The sequence below is a fragment of the Salmo salar genome, chromosome ssa14, assembly GCF_905237065.1.
Source record: "Salmo salar chromosome ssa14, Ssal_v3.1, whole genome shotgun sequence".
Lineage (NCBI taxonomy): Eukaryota > Metazoa > Chordata > Actinopteri > Salmoniformes > Salmonidae > Salmo > Salmo salar.
The window spans coordinates 64,523,446-64,540,929 of NC_059455.1; the positions used below are offsets into that span (position 1 = coordinate 64,523,446).

At 44.1% G+C, this 17,484-nt stretch overlaps 2 protein-coding genes across 9 annotated transcripts in view; both read left to right on the forward strand.

The window, feature by feature from the left end:
• Nucleotides 1-1,330: 1,330 nt before the first annotated feature.
• LOC106569956 (bromodomain-containing protein 2) lies at nucleotides 1,331-13,915 on the forward strand. Of its 8 annotated transcripts, none has more exons than XM_014141744.2 (12): nucleotides 1,331-1,701; nucleotides 7,023-7,329; nucleotides 7,611-7,748; nucleotides 8,056-8,203; nucleotides 8,542-8,732; nucleotides 9,018-9,497; nucleotides 9,637-9,765; nucleotides 9,897-10,112; nucleotides 10,516-10,790; nucleotides 10,942-11,267; nucleotides 11,494-11,622; nucleotides 11,896-13,915. In XM_014141744.2, the coding sequence occupies exons 2-12, from the start codon at nucleotides 7,060-7,062 to the stop codon at nucleotides 12,015-12,017; spliced, it is 2,424 nt and encodes an 807-aa protein (XP_013997219.2). In that variant the 5' UTR covers nucleotides 1,331-1,701; nucleotides 7,023-7,059; the 3' UTR covers nucleotides 12,018-13,915. The 8 variants fall into 8 exon arrangements, with proteins under 8 accessions (XP_013997219.2, XP_013997215.2, XP_013997213.2 ...); XM_014141740.2 differs by lacking the exon at nucleotides 1,331-1,701 and adding an exon at nucleotides 1,716-3,474 and having other exon boundaries at nucleotides 11,899-13,915; XM_014141738.2 differs by lacking the exon at nucleotides 1,331-1,701 and adding an exon at nucleotides 1,717-3,474.
• Nucleotides 13,916-16,149: 2,234 nt separating this feature from the next.
• The window catches only part of LOC106569955 (hydroxysteroid (17-beta) dehydrogenase 8), a 4,660-nt gene continuing 3,325 nt past the window's right edge, over nucleotides 16,150-17,484 (forward strand). The window contains exons 1-3 of the mRNA XM_014141737.2: nucleotides 16,150-16,263; nucleotides 16,960-17,162; nucleotides 17,479-17,484. The exon at nucleotides 17,479-17,484 is cut by the window's right edge and continues 111 nt beyond it. Coding sequence (XP_013997212.1) covers nucleotides 16,218-16,263; nucleotides 16,960-17,162; nucleotides 17,479-17,484 — 255 coding nt within the window. The 5' untranslated portion in view covers nucleotides 16,150-16,217. The remainder of the gene's footprint in view (nucleotides 16,264-16,959; nucleotides 17,163-17,478) is intronic.

Consider the following 17,484-nt stretch of genomic DNA (forward strand, 5'->3'; position numbering starts at 1 on the left):
ATCATAACTATTTGTTCAGCCCAGGGCCCACCACTCAGATTATATTTTGGCCCACCATGCCCAAAAGTTTAAGCACCCCTTAGAGCAATGCAGCTTTTGTTTTATACACAGCCACAAACAGTCAGTTAATGCAAGGTGCCTGGGGGACCAAATGAATAAATGTAGAAGACCTATCCCAAGTTTTATTAGGTATTCCAAATGAAGTCACAACATTTAAGCCATAACAGTAATTGTTCATGGTATTCATAGAATGTGAAAGGAGGGAGAGAGGGTCTCGCTCAACAAACGCAAAGGAGGAAAATACGTTTCTATAGTCATGAATGCTCATATACCCTCCCTTGTATTTCCACACTACTCTGCTTGCATCGTCAGTTGTCAAGTGGGGCTGTTGCCAAGGATGGCTCGCCAGTGAAAGAAATGACTCGTCGTGGTGGAGAGAGCTTCCCTAGCAACCACTTCTCTGCTGGCCAAATCATCATGTGACACGGCTCATGCGCCGAATGCTTTGGTGACTCAGAGACGTCTTCCTCTGAGTGAGCTCTGTGAACTGAGGGTGGGGTGTGAGCATGCAACTTCAGCAGCAAGACCTATTTGTCAAGTCCTGAGAAAGCACAAAGGACACTCTGTTCTCTGTTGGAAGCCTGATTAGATCACACCACAATGGCCAACTCAAGTTGGTCAGAATATCCCCTAGATATCTCAGTTTGTGGTTCATAGCCCTACTGACCTGTCATGCTATAGACATTTGAGGTTGTGGCAAGATAACAATGTAACGTTATATTTCTTTGTTGTTTGGAGAGTAAATAAATTCTGCATATATGGTCATTGCACTTGTGTCTTAAACAACTACCCACAATCACAATCATTTTCCCACAATCATATAACGTTTAGCCTACAGTTACTTGAATCTTCTTTCTTTGAAACATTTTATTTGACATTTTAAATACATCACAAATACTCATCTTCTGATAATAATCTTTATTCACTAACAGCTCAAGGTAGAAGTTGCCTGAGTGAACACAGATCTAGGATCAGATACCATCCCCAGCTCCTAAGGAAACATCTCTGCCTTCTCCAAATGGGAAAATGAATTTAGAATAGAGTCTACTCTGTATATAGAACAATATCCCAAATAGGCTCACCCATATCTAACGCATGCGCAGTTTGCTGTCGCAGTGGAAGCCACAATGCTTGCAACCGAAATATGAACTTTGTCAAGAGAATATCTGCAGTTCTAACAAATATAAGGGTCGTGTTGAGACTGGAAATTGATATTGTTTGCTTGCATGGATTATTGCAGTAGTGTCAAGGAAACATTTCAGTCAATATTTCTATGGAGCCAAGCCGCACCACGTGGTTTGGGTTTGTCCAATCGGTGCAAAGCTGTGATACCCGAAAGTATGCTCTTTGTTCTGGATTTCGCAAAGTTATGGACAATACGGTCTAATTAACTTTAATACAGCAACATATGGACAAATTATATCATTTGTTACGGCAAGATGACAATTTCCGGATAAATCAATATCTTTTTTCCTGGAGTGTGTAGCCTCCAACGTTTGGCAAACAGTGCGCCATTAGCTTATTTATCACATGACTTCCCTTCCCCCCACTTCATTGAATGAGGAAGAAGTCGGACATGTTAGAGGAAAATGTGTTGAAAAAAAAAAACGATCGTGGTGGAGGACAAGGCGAATTTTGAAGGAAAGTTTTGCTCTGCGTAATGGATTTACAAAGCGAGATTTTTAGTAGTTAATTTTTTATGTAACCCTGGGAATCAATTTGCAAAATGTTTTTTTCCCTTCATATTTACTCAAGATTAAGAACATTAATTCATGGTTTAATTCAAGGTTCATTGTATTTAGAGGCTTTTAAATGTAGTATTTTTGTCCGTATATATTGAAAATCGTGAGAATTTAGTTCAGTGACATTGGAGAGAACGTGTAACCTTGGTGTGGGGGATGGGTATTAGCATTAGGGAACCATTTTGTACAGCTCTTAACTACTTTTACGAGTTTATTTTATTTTGTTGTCGAATGTTGGCATTTTGCTGATTCATTGTAGTTTGTTACACGTGGACTTGGTAGAATGAGTATCTTGTCGGTATATGATAGGAACTATTTGGGGATTTTAGTTTGTCTGGATGTAGATAACTAGCTAGCTAATTTGGGTTTTCTCTGGGAAGATCATGTTGGAAGATTGTGAGGCTTATAAATTACGATTTAGTTGAAGTGTTCAAATCGTGGATGCGGCCTACATGGGTGTTATTGAAGTAGAGCAACATGGCTCTAAAATTCTTAAAACCGATGCAACCTTTGTGCTTGAAGTGCCTCATAGTAACTCTTATAAAAGTGATTGTTATCCGAAATTCTTATCTACTTTGATAACCATTTCAGCAAGAGTTGAAAGAAATGCTGTGTCATTCAATGGAGGGCAATTTCCTTTGCCACTTTGGCTTAGGGTGGAAGTAAGCCATTTAAAACCCCAGCTTCAGTGCGAGTTATGGTATTTTACCCATCAGATGTTGAGCCACTAATAGTATGGTATGTATTGGTTAAGTTCTGAAATATTAGGCCTAGGATAATGATAGCCTTTTTCAGTTGTCCGTAAATTAAGTCATCTTGGTTAAATGTAGCTAGGTCAGACAGCACGTGGATCTTACTTGGTATACGAGTAGTTTGAAACTAGGCGTTATTAATCGCCTTTTTGTTTCAATGCAGGGAGTGGTATTGCTTGTACATTTTGTGACACCATCTCATAGGCTAATAATTTGTATGCAGAGTGTAAAGCTCGTGTGCACTCTTTTGCACTTCAAGATGGCGCTCCAAGACTAAAATGCGGCTACTCGGAGAGAAATACATGTGTCGTTGAGCGCTCGGCCTACGTTTGGCATCTGATAGATACGCGTGACCGAACTCGCTAACCAATGGCTTGCTTTCTGTTTACTCTGGAAGTTCGCGCTAGAGATTCAGCGACCAATCATTATCGTTGCTTTGCCCACGTTGACGTAATGTAATTTGATGAGTGAAAGGGCAGGTTTTGGGATGTCGCATTTCGTAAATGAGTAGCAACATAGAACAACCAGTAAAAAAATATAGACTTTTTGAGTGATGGGAGGTCTAGTCAGTAATAACGCGAATTTTGTTTGATTGACAATAACAATATGCGAATAGGTTGGATGAAAAGCATAATAGAAAAACAAAGTTATTTGGGGGGCTGTGCTAACTCTGGCGGACGTATTCAACAGCGAATAGAAAATACGGGGCGTAGTCTTAAGTTACCGTATCCAATAAGATGAATGGTTGGTCTATAAAGTATCGGGCGTAGACGTGAGTTGCCATTTCGCTGAAGCAGTGGTCAGTATAGTGCTGTGAGGGCTGGAGGAAAGGACGGGCGAAGCAGGAACTTGAATATTGGTATTTAAACAGAATCCGGATCCATCCTGATGGAGACGGCCATAAACCCGCCCCATGACAGGTACCGATCGGAACAATTGACTTTACGTTTGCGATCTGACAGGATATTGTTGCATTAAAAATAGTATTAACTCATAAACCGATGTTTTCTGATTACCGACCTGTACACTGGCTGTACATCCCAAGACTGTTATGCCGGCGTATAACGTTTATATATTTTTTTGCAATGAAAAATAATATATTGGACATTTGTCAGGATATGACCACTCTTCGTCAACCTGCAAAATAAGACTTAATTGGGACGACTGTCGTTTACATTTTACTGCACCGACGCCATCTTCCCAGCGTCTCGGCTTGCTAGTCCTTGCTGTAGCTTTGCCTAGCCCAGTAAGAAGTGAACTAGTTTCACGTTGTGACTGTATATTATTGCTGGCGACTATGGGGATAAGCTTGCCTAGCTACGCTAGTTGCAGACGGCTATTGCTTGCCAGGGAGTCTGCTTTAGGTACCTCGCTAGTTAGCTACCATGGGGATAAGCTTGCTGTGTAAGATAGCCAGCTACAGGTACGGCAGACGGCCATTACTTGCGAAGAAGTCTGCTTGGTAGCTACCGAACAAGTAGCTAGTTTCCGCTAGCTCAAGTTGACAAATTCGCATGGATTTACTGTAACAGAATCGCGAATGTTTTCCTTAGCTACGTTACTAGCCATCTCGTCGAGTAAAAGCCGACGTTTTGCTAATCACATAACACAGTACTGGCTAACGTTAGTTAGCTACTGAATCATCGATGTGTTTGAGTAGATCTAACGTTACCTAGTGATTGTGGTGGCTTGGTAGACTTTTATTTTATTTTTTTATTTAACCTTTATTTAACTAGTTAAGCTGGTTAAACAAGGTAAGCTCGTTAGGTAGCTAGCTAACCTTACCTGCTGGAGCTATTTGGAGAGACTCGCTCTCTTGTATTTGGATGGGGAATTATTGCTAGTTAACTAGCTAACCGGCTAGTCCAATTTGTTTTGTGGACATGTGAAATGTTTAGTAAACGTTACATTTCATGGCTGCATTTCGGTTACGGATAGTGCTGATAATTTAGTCATTCTATAATTTCGGCCTAATGCCAGGCCCATGCAATGGCATTTTTAACAGCGTGTGCAAGTCACGTGTCTAATTGGACGGAAATAGTTACCCATCAGTTGCTTGCAATGGCCTCACAGTCCACTTACCTTTCCACTCACCAAATCTGCAATTTAAATATATTTGTTGTACGTTTTGTCACCATTCAAATATGTGAGTTATATGTTGACAAACATGTTACTACAGTACTGGACATCGTTTGTAATCTGACAGTGATATATTACTGCTCACAATGGTGAACTAGTCCAGTGCAACGTTCTCAATGGTGGTCTTCCTTTTCGCCACATTTATTTTTTAAAGGTAGTGCTGCACATGTACAATTATAACTTGATACGTTTTCTGTTGCCGACAGTGTCAGTGACGTAAGTGTTTTGAGTTTTTATTATTATTTTTTTAAACTTTGATAATAAAGTACATCAAATGTCAAATGTGTTTTCCAACTTGTATCATTGAATAACAGCTTATATTAAACTGTATATAAGGGAGGTGTTATCTCTGACTTAGATTGTCATCTTGGTCAGTATAGGCTACACCAAGTTTACCTGTCATCAAGAAACTCTGAAAGTCTTAATTTTTTTAGAATTGGTAACGGAACAATCACGACAGCATGACTTGCAGAGACTTCCACATTGGTTAAGTAATGGGCACTGTGCAGCGGTAGTTACTCATTTGTTTGGGTTCCTGTTGAGGTAAGCACAGGTGAATATTAAATTCTGCTCAAATAGTCTCCAGTGTTCACCTATGAGGAAGACGCAGCCCAACTGATCTAGTCCTGAAGGGACACAGACAGCCTACAGTATGGAATGGTTTGCTCTTTTGATATTCACTTGAGCATAAAACAATTTTATCACATGCGCTGAATGCTACTGGTGTACGCCTTACTTGCGGACCTAAATAAGGTATTATAAACTACACAAGGTCACTATATACAGGGAGTATCAGTACTAGATCAATGTGCAGAGGTACTTGAGGTAGCGATGTACATGAAGGCAGGGTAAAGTGACTAGGCATCCATTTAGAGAATTGGATCAGCCAAACAAATTGGTTGGTTAGTCTTATTTGAGTATTGGGGATTGGCAATAAATATTGAACCCCTGCTTTTCTGTCCTACAAAGACCCTGTTCCCTATCATCTGGTGTAAGCACAAGAAGACATGGCGCCCAGTTGCGACACTGAACCTTTCCATTTTTCTTAGCTTGTCCGTATAGAGGAAGTTGTTCAATATTGGTAACATTATGAAGAAAGCACCAAAGGGTGTTTGTCCATAAGTGGCTTCTAATTGCCAACAAACTGCACTTTTAAATAGTTGGTCAACTATGTACACACAGTTAATGCTCACAAGGCATGGAATACAAAATCAAAACATTTTGGCACTGTTTTACTAGTGTATATAAACTTTGCCCTTCATTCAGAGGTATGGTGTATGTAAATGATTCTCCTCGGGGCACTTGAACACGGTTAAGGTCACTAATGAGCTGATTGAAGACCACTGCACTCTTGAGCCCCTCAATTTAAGAATTCTTTCAACACATGCATATTGTATTTCGATCACAATGCTCAATGCACACACCACAATTGACTGCAAACTTGGACTTCTACTTTGCCTCTATTGTAGGTGTTGGTGGGGGGATGTAGTGCCTAGTTACCATGGATATGCCAGCCTACCATCCAATGGAACAGACTTGTTAGCTTCGTTGCCATGGAGCAATGGACAGTTAAACGCATGCAAATGTCTTTCCCTTTTTTCTATAGCATTGCTCCCCTCAAAGCCTCTGGGTGTATAATGGCAGGACTATGGGATCATATCACCAGTACTCAATGGTCAATGCATTAATTTGAGTCCACCGTTTCAATTAACAAGCTGCTTGTATGTTACTTTATGTTCGGTATGTGTATCACTTGCTGTGTATGTCCAGCCAGGCTCTTATCGCAGTTTTAACAGATCTGTGTTTCTGTTGAGATCACTTCAGCCCACAGATATTATCAGCCAGGGGCACTAAACCACAGCCAGCACAAATGATTCATCAGTCATTGGGTTCCTTGTCTTGGTTTATTGCATAAGCTTTTTGGCAACTCATAAAGTGAACCTCACAAATGCCTGCCTGAGGCCAGCTGTCCAAGAACTCCTGAAACCACACCCAGATTCCAGTGTCAGCTTGCTCTATAGATCACTTTTCTACAGCCTGTGACGGTACGGGTATTGAGGCTAATCCTCTAGTTTCTGACAACGCTGATGAGGCAGTTGTGACTCGTAACGCAAAGCTCAATTGAAACCGAATAATGGTGAGGGCGCATGACTCACTTTTGTTAACCTGTCCTCATTTTAAGACGTTTAGAGAGGGCTAGCTAATTAGAAGGCTAGCTCTATGAAGACTGCTGTGTCACATATCCTATACCCTCTCCTTTCTCCGCCTCCCCATTCTTCTCTATGCCCCACTGCTCTATGCTTATTCCCTCCTCCCTGTCCGTCAACAGCTCCCTGGGCGGGGTCGACGTAGGCCTGCAGGGCGTCATGGCGATGGAGCAGGGCCCTCCGGGCCCCGGCAAGCGCATCCGGAAACCGTCACTGCTGTTTGAGGGATTCGAGGGCCCGCCATTGCTCCCCCACGGGCAAGCTCCCCCCTCTGGGTCACCACGGCCCCTAGTGCACGACATGAACCGGCAGGGCCGCGCCACCAACCAGCTGCAGTTCCTCCAGAGAGCCATGATGAAGTCCCTGTGGAGGCACCACTTCGCATGGCCCTTCCATGAGCCTGTGGATGCCTCCAAACTCAGCCTGCCTGTGAGTGTCCCTGCAAGCCACTACCAGAGAGCCCAGTCACATTGTAAAAGAAGACCGACAACAGTGGCTATTTATAGATATTCAAATAGTGTTATCTTGTTTGCATAATAGGATGTCTGTTTTCAGAACTAACTGTAGAATATTCTTCTTTTAGATTGGGAAGTTTTATAAAAAGCTTTTTTCTTCAAGCTTGCAGACAATACAGTACTGAATCGGTCTTTAGAGCTTAGTGTACTTGTTATTAGTAGACAGCATTAAGTCAACCTGCTCCTCTGCCTCAGGACTATCACAAGATTATCAAACAGCCCATGGACATGGGGACCATCAAGAGGCGCCTGGAGAACAACTACTACCGCAGCGCCAGCGAGTGCATGCAGGACTTCAACACCATGTTCACCAACTGCTACATCTACAACAAGGTGTGTGTGTGAGAGACATGCTGTAACCACTACATTTTCAGTCAGAAATAAGGCTTTGACCAACTGAGGTTACTGGCTGGACACTAGAGGGAGTCGAAACTCTATTTGAGTTCCAAAGCTCACTGTCCTATTATCTATTTATATTTTACAGCCATGGAAGCTGTCAGAGATATGTCACTAATAAACACAATCTTCTAAACTGTCTGAAGATGCAACCCTGTCTGATAGAAATGAGGCGGATCTTATTTGGAGAAGTTACATGTATTCTCCAGCCGAGTAAAGCTTTTCCGTGGTGACTGCCTCCCAGCCAACAGATGATATTGTTCTGATGGCCCAGTCCCTGGAGAAGGCTTTCCTTCAGAAGGTTGCCCAGATGCCCCAGGAGGAGATAGAACTGCCCCCTCCTCCCCCACGGGGCAAACCGGGCAAGCCAGGCAAAGGACGCAGAGCCGCAGGTGAGCTGTGTGATTCTGTTTGTGTACGGTTCATTCATGTTTTTGAGTGTGATTATTTCTTTTGGGGGGGGATACTTTTTGTATGATTATTTTGGGGGAAATGCGTTCTGTTTTGATATTGACTCAGATGATGTGACTATATATATGCCATTTAGCAGACCCTTTTTATCCTAAGTGACTTAGTGATGCATATATATTCCTTATGGGTGGGCCCCAGTGGGAATCGAACCCACAACCCTTGGCGTTGCAAATGCCATGCTCTACCAACTGAGCCACACAGGACCACATGAATACGTATAATCTCCCACGCGTAATACTTTTTCCTCCATTTGCCTCAGTACCAGGAGGAGTGACCACTGCTCACCAGGTTCCGGCAGTGTCCCAGTCCGCGTACTCTCCCCCCACGCCGGACACCCCGGAGTCTCTGCTCTCCACCCCCCCACAGACGCTCCAGGCCAAGAGCTTACCTCCCACCCTCCACAGTACTCCTGCTATGCTAGGCTTACCCCCCACACAGCCCACAGCCAAGGTAAGGGCAGCAGTCGATACACAAATACTGTCAACTACTGTCTGTGCAGTGTTCTCTTACCCCTAAACTACACTAATGTTGTACAACTTTACCTTATGGCCTTGCAGCTGATAGTGCTACTGTAAATGAAAGTACATACTGATCAAAGTGTTTGCAACAATGTTAGGGGAACAGTTGGTGACATCATCTGACATTGTCGTTTACAATTTTGTTTCTTGGCCCATTATCTGAAATGGCAGGCTGTTCGGTCAATGACAAGAGCCCCTGTGTCTCTGTCTCCAACAGAAAAAGGGAGTGAAGCGGAAAGCAGACACCACCACCCCCACCACCATGACCATGGCCATGCCCATCACCATGGGCGTTGGCGGGATTGGCATGGGCATGGTCGGTGGACCCGACTCCCCGTTGACACTCACCTCGCTGGGGGTAGGCCAGGGCCTGGGCCTCGGCATTGGGATGGGTATTGGTATGGGCCGCGGCAGAGGCATGGCGGGCGCCAAAGCAGCTGCAGGGAGGCGGGGAGTCAGCGGGCGCCCTATCAAGCCCCCGAAGAAAGACCTGCCGGACTGGGTGCAGATCCAGCCGGTGCGACGCGGCAAACTGAGCCAGCAGCTCCGGTACTGCAACGGGATTCTCAAAGAGCTGCTGTCCAAGAAACACGCGGCGTACGCCTGGCCCTTCTACAAACCAGTGGACGCCTCCATGCTGGGCCTACACGACTACCACGACATCATCAAGCAGCCCATGGACCTCAGCACCATAAAGGTACATGCCCTACCACACAGCCCGTTTTGTAATCCTTATGGACCCTAGGTAGGGCTGTAGATCACAGCTTCATCAAGCACCATAAAGGTAGACTGTCAGTAATTATGTGACGTTAACTTCCTCCACTCTCCCTCTGCAGAGGAAAATGGACAGTCGAGAGTACCGGGATGCCCAGCAGTTTGCCGGTGACGTCAGGATAATGTATTCTAACTGCTATAAGTACAACCCTCCAGACCATGACGTGGTAACCATGGCACGCAAACTACAGGTACGGGTCAACACATTCTACGCATGGAGATATGTCTTTTCCTGGCTGGGTTTTTATGCCCTTGAACAGTAGTTTCATACAGCTGATTGGACATGAGTGCGCTGGTCTGATATAGTCCTCCCTCTCTCCAGGACGTCTTTGAGTTCTGCTTTGCCAAGATGCCCGACGAGCCTGCGGCCCCTCCCGCTTCCATGGGTGGACGCTCCTCATCTTCTTCATCTTCCTCCTCGTCCTCGTCTGAGAGCGACCCCAGCAGCGAGAGCGACAGCGACAGCAGCCCCAGCTCGGACAGCGAGGAGGAGCGAGCACACCGCCTGGCCGAGCTGCAGGAACAGGTGTGTACACAGGTAGACTGACCCGGCCTTGCGTCCACCGCAACACCAGACACACATCAACATTCACAATGCATCCTCACTACAGTACATTGCATTTTAGTCATTTAGCGGACGCTCTTATCCAGAGCGACCTACAGTTAGCGTATTCATCTTAAGATAGATGTGAGACAACCATATCTCAGTCATAGTGAGTACATTTCTCTTCAATAAAGTAGCTATCAACAAAGTCAGTGCTATTAGGAAAAGGCAAGAGTAGGATTTTTTTTATTTTTTATATACAATGTGTGCATATATATATATATATATATATATATATATATATATATTTTTTTTTTGCAAAAGTATTTCTGTATACCTGAGCTGGAAGTGGTTGCCACATCAGTCACTGACCATGTCCTCTTCACGGTCCCATCAGCTGAAAGCAGTTCATGAGCAACTGGCCGCACTCTCCCAGGGCCCCATCGTCAAGCCTAAGAGGAAGAAAGAGAAGAAGGACAAGAAGAAGAAGAAGAAGCCCGAGAAGCATCGGGGAAGCCGGGTGCCGGTCGAAGAGGATATACCCATCCGGCCGCCAAAAACGCCCAAGGTCACCAAGACGTCGAAGACGCCGAAGACACCTAAGACCAAGAGCAGCAAAGGGGGCTCCACACAGGGCAAGAGGGGCACTGGCAAGAAGAGCAACAAGAGCAAGTGAGTGCTCTCTGCTAGCAGCGTTTCAACATCTCTCTGTCACGATATGATTTATTGTCTCCTTGCTATAAAAATTCCCCGAAAGTATTCCTGACAAAAACAAAATGTGCACCTTCAGGATTGAATCATTAAATCACACTCTCACCCTCAGGTCCTCCAAGAAGTCGCAGGCGGTGACGCTCAGCATGCACCAGATGAGCGCCGCCGCCATGCTCCCCCACTACGACTCAGAGGAGGAGGACGAGGTGTCGCCCATGAGCTACGACGAGAAGCGCCAGCTCAGCCTGGACATCAACAAGCTGCCCGGGGAGAAGCTGGGCCGCGTGGTTCATATCATCCAGGCGCGCGAGCCTTCGCTGCGCGACACCGACCCAGAGGAGATCGAGATAGACTTTGAGACGCTCAAGCCGTCCACGCTGCGCGAGCTGGAACGCTACGTTATGACCTGCCTCCGCAAGAAGCCTCGCAAACCCTATGGTGAGAGAGCTTTCCTATGTAGCGCCAAATCTGTTTTCAAATCTTCTCTGGTCCCTGTTATGTGTCCCTGGATGGGCGCAACCATAGGGTTGTTCTGTCATAAAGATTTCCCCTGTTCCCAAGATTTCACTGGGTAACATTATAGTGACTTAGTCTCCGGTTTATTTGGATCGGTTGGTGAATGCAGGCATTGCATCATCTAACCCCCTGGTCTCCTCTCTGTTAGTAGGGAAGAAAGGTGGAGCAGGGAAGTCCCGGGAGGAGCTGGCTCTGGAGAAGCAGTTGGAATTGGAGCAGAGGTTGCTGGATGTCAGCGGGCAGCTCAACTCTGGCAAGAAGCCTCAGAAAACCAAAGGTGAGTCAGAATAAATCTGGATCACTGCCCACAGAGTAGACACGGCAGACATGACAACTCATTTCAGAGCATGCATAGAGATGTGAAACTACAAGCCAAAATGTATTTAAATATTACTGGCTCAATACATTTCCACTAACATGTGGCCTTGTCGACCTACATAGCATGTCATGAAAAAGTTCTGAACGAGATCAGCTCAGGTCTTTGGAAAATGTGTGGGTTGTATGTATTAACATTATATTACAAGTGTTTTATCTTGTGTGTATCGCTCAGCAGAGAAACCCAGTGCTGTGGAGCCCCATGCCGTGGCGTCTCGCCTCAGCGCCAGCAGCTCCAGCTCCGACTCTTCTTCCTCTTCCTCATCGTCCTCCTCTGACACCAGTGACTCAGACTGAAAGCTCCGGAGGGGCGGGCCTGGAGCCCGCGAACCCCGAATAGAACGGTGCAGAACTGCTAACAGAGCCGCAGGCGGATCAGACTATAGTCAGAACTGACCTGGAATTAAGAGAAAGCTTTCCCTGTGTTCAGAGAAGCCAAACCCAACAGAAATAGTGGATGGAGAAATATTGAGTTTCATTGCTTTAGAAACCTAGAGGGTTGACAGAGAGATGATGCATCGTCTCATTGGAAAAAGAGCTCACGGCAGGATCTCTACAGGCTCTAGAAAGATGGCAGGATCTCTACAGGCTCTAGAAAGACGGCAGGATCTCTACAGGCTCTAGAAAGACGGCAGGATCTCTACAGGCTCTAGAAAGACGGCAGGATCTCTACAGGCTCTAGAAAGACGGCAGGATCTCTACAGGCTCTAGAAAGACGGCAGGATCTCTACAGGCTCTAGAAAGACGGCAGGATCTCTACAGGCTCTAGAAAGCGAGAAGGTGGATGGGTCCAGAACTCTGGGATCATCTTGTACTATGTCTTTCTCGCCACCCTTTGTATATACTGTGTACAAATATATAAATATCTATTTTTCTTTTATAAAGAAGAATTTTAAGGAATCCTCAAATGTGGGGAGAAAGTAAAGGTGTGGACAGGCTGGCTTTAGTATTTCTGTATAGAGGGCAAATTGTGTGTGTGTGAGGGAGTGAATGTGTGGAGCACGGCCTTGCACAGTGAACGCAGTCCTGCTTAGTTCATCTTGTTGATGCAGGTTGTTTAAATCATTGTGCATTGTAAAGCACCTTGGCTCAGTATCAACTGCATACATGAAGAAACTGAAGAGCATCAAGACCTCAACATACGCATGTACTTCGGCTTGAGGGGTGTCCGTGGTACACATTTAATAAGACGTTTTGGTTTAAGCAAACTAACTGTTTCCTGTTTTTTTTTTCACTCTGTAAATGACGTGTTTCTATCTTCTTGTGACCAACCTGCAAATAAATTGTGAGGACATGTCTCCACTCACCATTTACCCACACGCAAACAGATTCTTCCCTTGTTTTTGTTCCGTCAATTGGATACGTCTAGGATTTGTCTAGTGAAGTCTACAGACTACTGAAATGGTCACATCTCTCTTGCAAGACATTTTAACTTGCATGGGTAGTGCACAATGACTAGATTATGAGACTTCACCTTTTCATTTCACTTTGTCTGGGGGAAAAAATGTTTTTTTAATAGATTTTGTCTTAGTAAGGTTCAGTGGGGTGCTGACATGCCTTCCTTGTAGACCAGATGTGATTCCCATACCGTTGCCATACCAGTGCTTTACGGCACAGAACCAACCACACTATTTATTTTAACTACTTGGCCTTTTAACTTTTTGGCAGCTGAATGTTTTATTCAATTTAGCTAAATCTGCTTTGGGAAGAAGATTGTAGTGACCATTTCCTTGCTCATAGTGCGTTTAACAGAAGCGGTATATGTGCTTCGTGAGATTCGGAGGTACTAAACAGACTTTGTGATTTAGTTAAGAATCAAGCTTTTTTTATATAATCGTTTGAGAATTTAGATTTTGTACGTGTGTGATCAGTTATTTATTTCCCGGGGATTTGAATGGAATCCTGGAATCCTTATTGCATTTACTTGAAGGCAATGGAGAAAGTTATATTGGTAATAATGACAAAAACTACTCAAGCAAAAATGTGTACAGCTCTACGGAAAAAAGGCAAGACTTAAAGACTTTTAAAAGTGTGGAGCATGTTTCTACCACTGAGGTTCTTGTTTTGCTTTCGTTCTCTTAGTCGTGTTCTTCCCCCCCTAAAATTGAGTGGTTGTTTCTTGTGTTCTGTTTCTTTTCTAAGAAAAAATACTTTGAACTGTCCACCTCTACAAATAAAGAGAGAGAGCTCTTTAACACTGACTTTGTGTCTGTTTTGATCAAGAAAACGGGTCCATGGAATGATTCGATACAGGGATGAGAAGCTTTCACTTATTAGTGACAATTGTTTTCAACAGTTGAACTTCTTACCATGAGGACATGGATCACTGATCAGCAGTCAGTGAAGAACATGTGTGCCGGCCTATTCTATCTGTCAGAGAGCAACAGACACCCATACACTATATGACCAAAAGTATGTGGACACCTGCTCGTCGACCATCTCATTCCAAAAACATGGGCATTAATATGGAGTTGTCCCCCCTACGGCAATAACAGCCTCCACCCTTCTGGGAAGGCTTTACACCACTCCGGCTGATGCCTGGCATTGCGCATGGTGGTCTTAGGCTTGTGTGCTGCAGTGGAGGCTGGTGGGAGGAGCTACAGGAGGATGGGCTCATTGTAATGGCTGGAATGAAATGAATGGAAGAGCTCCTCCCACCAGCTTCCACTGCTGTGCGGCTGCTTGGCAATGGAAACCCGTTTGATGAAGCTCCCGACGAACAGTTATTGTGCTGTCATTGCTCCAGAGGCAGTTTGGAACTCAGTAGTGAGTGTTGCAACCGAGGACAGACATTTTTTACTCGCTACGCGATTCAGCACTCGGCGGTCCTGTTCTGTGAGCTTGTGTTGCTTACCACTTTGTGGCTGAGCCGTTGTTGCCTCTAGACATTTCCACTTCACAATAACAAGACTTATAACTGATTGAGGAAGCTCTAGCAGGGCAGAAATTTGACTAACTGTCTTGTTGGAAAGGTGGCATCCTGTGACGATGCCATGTTGAAAGTCACTGAGCTCTTCAGTAAGGCCCATTCTACTGCCAATGTTTGTCTATGGAGATTGCATTGCTGTGTGCTTGATTTTATACACCTGTCAGCAGCCGAATCCAATAATTTGAAGGGGTGTCCACATACTTTTGAATATATAGTGTATTTGCCAAGGTTGAACAGTGCACACCGAGAGGTCCTCACTGTAGTCACAATCCTCCAACTTCTGTACCATAATTTATCCATCTAAAAGACAGAGCAAACAACACCTCAACCTCAGCAAAACTCTGTCATGCATACTTAGGCATGACAGAGCGTTTTATGTTAAATTCTTTCTAACCAATCCTCCAACTCCTTTACAATGATGCACCCATCTAAAAGACAGGGAAAATAACACAACCTCAGCAAAATATTATTTTATCATGTTAAACACATGGTGTTATTTGGACTTATGGTTCCTGAGAAAATATTTTGAAAGGTTTTCCAAAATGTCCAAGATGGAGAGAAATCTATCCTGACAGACCTTATGGGTCCTTGGGGCAAATTTGTTCAGCTTAAAGAAATACACCTACATATTCATTTTTAAGTCGCTAGGTTAAATGGGGCTACAAATATGAGGGTTTAAGTGAGACCGCTTACAACAGTGCTCCCTATAGGCCAATCGGTGCCATTCTTTTTGACCAATTTACTCATGGCCTTTACTTTCTATGTGCCAAATTAGAAAACAAGTTACCAATCTATGCTTGAGTTATTTAATCATGTCAAGAAAAAATAAATAAGAAGGATTCAGACAATAACAATAGGTGTTTATGGTTTCGCATCGCTTAGACCCTTTAAAAATCCCAAAAGTATATTCCTGGACCATCTGCAGTGTCCCAGTAGATCAGGAGCCCGAGGTTGAGAAACACTGATACTGTATAGGCCTATTGAAGTGCAATTGCTTTGTCTGAATGTTTGTGCCTATAGCTTTCCATATTAGGTCAAAATATCATTATTTCTGTATTACCTGCTGCAATTAAAATATACAGAGCAATATTAATGCTGTCGTTTTGTTGACACTTACTCTGCCATGGCTCGTTGGCCAAAGCCTATGGTGAAATGAATGGGGTTAAATGCCGAATACGGTTTGTGGTAAACATGGGTTTAGGAGAGATTATATAATTCGTGCTGTGATATATTTTTTTCTTCTGTGTGTTTTTGAAGCGTTAATACAATCAAAACAAGCACATAAAAGGTAATGTTAACACTGACTGATATTATCTCATAGAACAAAACGTAGAAAATATCCTCAGCCTGTGTTACTCCTAACGAACCCCATTCATTCAACACTCATTTCCCCCCTAGGAATGGATCAACGAACCCATGTTAGAACGTTAGAACGAACAAGAGGAAACTCATTCATTTTTTTAGGACTACAAACCAACTAGTTCCAGATTTGAGCTCAAACAAAACCTGTCCTGTGGCACCATCTCCTGGATCAAGAGAGAACGACTCGCTCTTCAACGACAACCATCATGGCGGCCACCACACGGCTCATATCAAGGTTGACAGTTGTCACGGGTTAGTGTCTTCTTTCACGCTTCGTCGGCCTTTATATGCAACTTAATACATATGTAAGGTAGGTAAATATATCTGCAGTTCTCTGTAGGAAATTAGTGGGGCAGATATGTGTGCTTAGCTAGGCGCAATAGATTGTGTTGTTGTAGCTGACCCTTGGGCTAGTTGTTGGACTTCAATCATTTTATTTCACTAACAGCCTTTGTAACATTGTAACATTGTTTCGACTAAGCTACATAACTGTTACAGTATATCATCTTCAGACATCCTTGAGCATATTTACTTTAAAAATGACAATAATAATCTGGCCTGTGCTATCTCAACAGCAACAGCCATCCAAATCAGTTTGTTAATGAAACCTCAATGACAATATCCCAATTAATTCAACTTAACATACACATACATTTTCTTAAGAGTAGCTTAGGCCATTTTTATTGGACAAAAATGTTTGTCTTCACCTTTGCCAGATGAGACAGCTGTGTCACTCTAACTGGGTCAAAGGTGAAGGCAACAGTAATGTTGCCTTACAAGACTCTTCACTCAGATGAATTAAAGGACTGATAGTTGGTCGCCATTCATTCTATCAGTCCTTTATTATATGTACAAAACATCCAAGTTAGTGGTATAGAGCCCTCTCTTTACCTGCTGCGAGCTGCAGCCGATTGCCTCCTACATTTCTGCACTACCCATTGTCTCCAGGAGGGGGTAGTGGGATTGGTCGAGCCGTATGCCAGCGATTTGCCTCCGAGGGTGCCACGGTGGTGGTCGCTGACATCAGCGAGGAGTCAGCCAATCAGACCCTGGGCAGCCTGAACCATGACCACAAAGGCCAGAACCACATGGCGTCTGCTGTGGATGTTTCATCAAGGGAGAGTGTAGAGAAGCTACTCACAAGCATACAGGTGATTGATTTATGTACATACACACACACACACACACACACACACACACACACTCACTCACTCATTCAGTGTGTGTGGGTGTGTCTAGTGTCATTTAGTTATTATCCTAAACCACATGCTGGCGTCTCCTACTAGGAAAATGAGTCAATCATGTAACGTTTTTGGACCTTGACCTAAAGCACTCCACTCAGTACTTTAGCAACAAAATCGAGAAGCTAGAAATTGCCTGAATCTGAAGAGACATTTTGTGTGGGTGAGTCACTGGAAGCCGTACGTGATAAACTCATAAACAAGGTGCTGTGATCCCCTCCTGCAGTGTCGG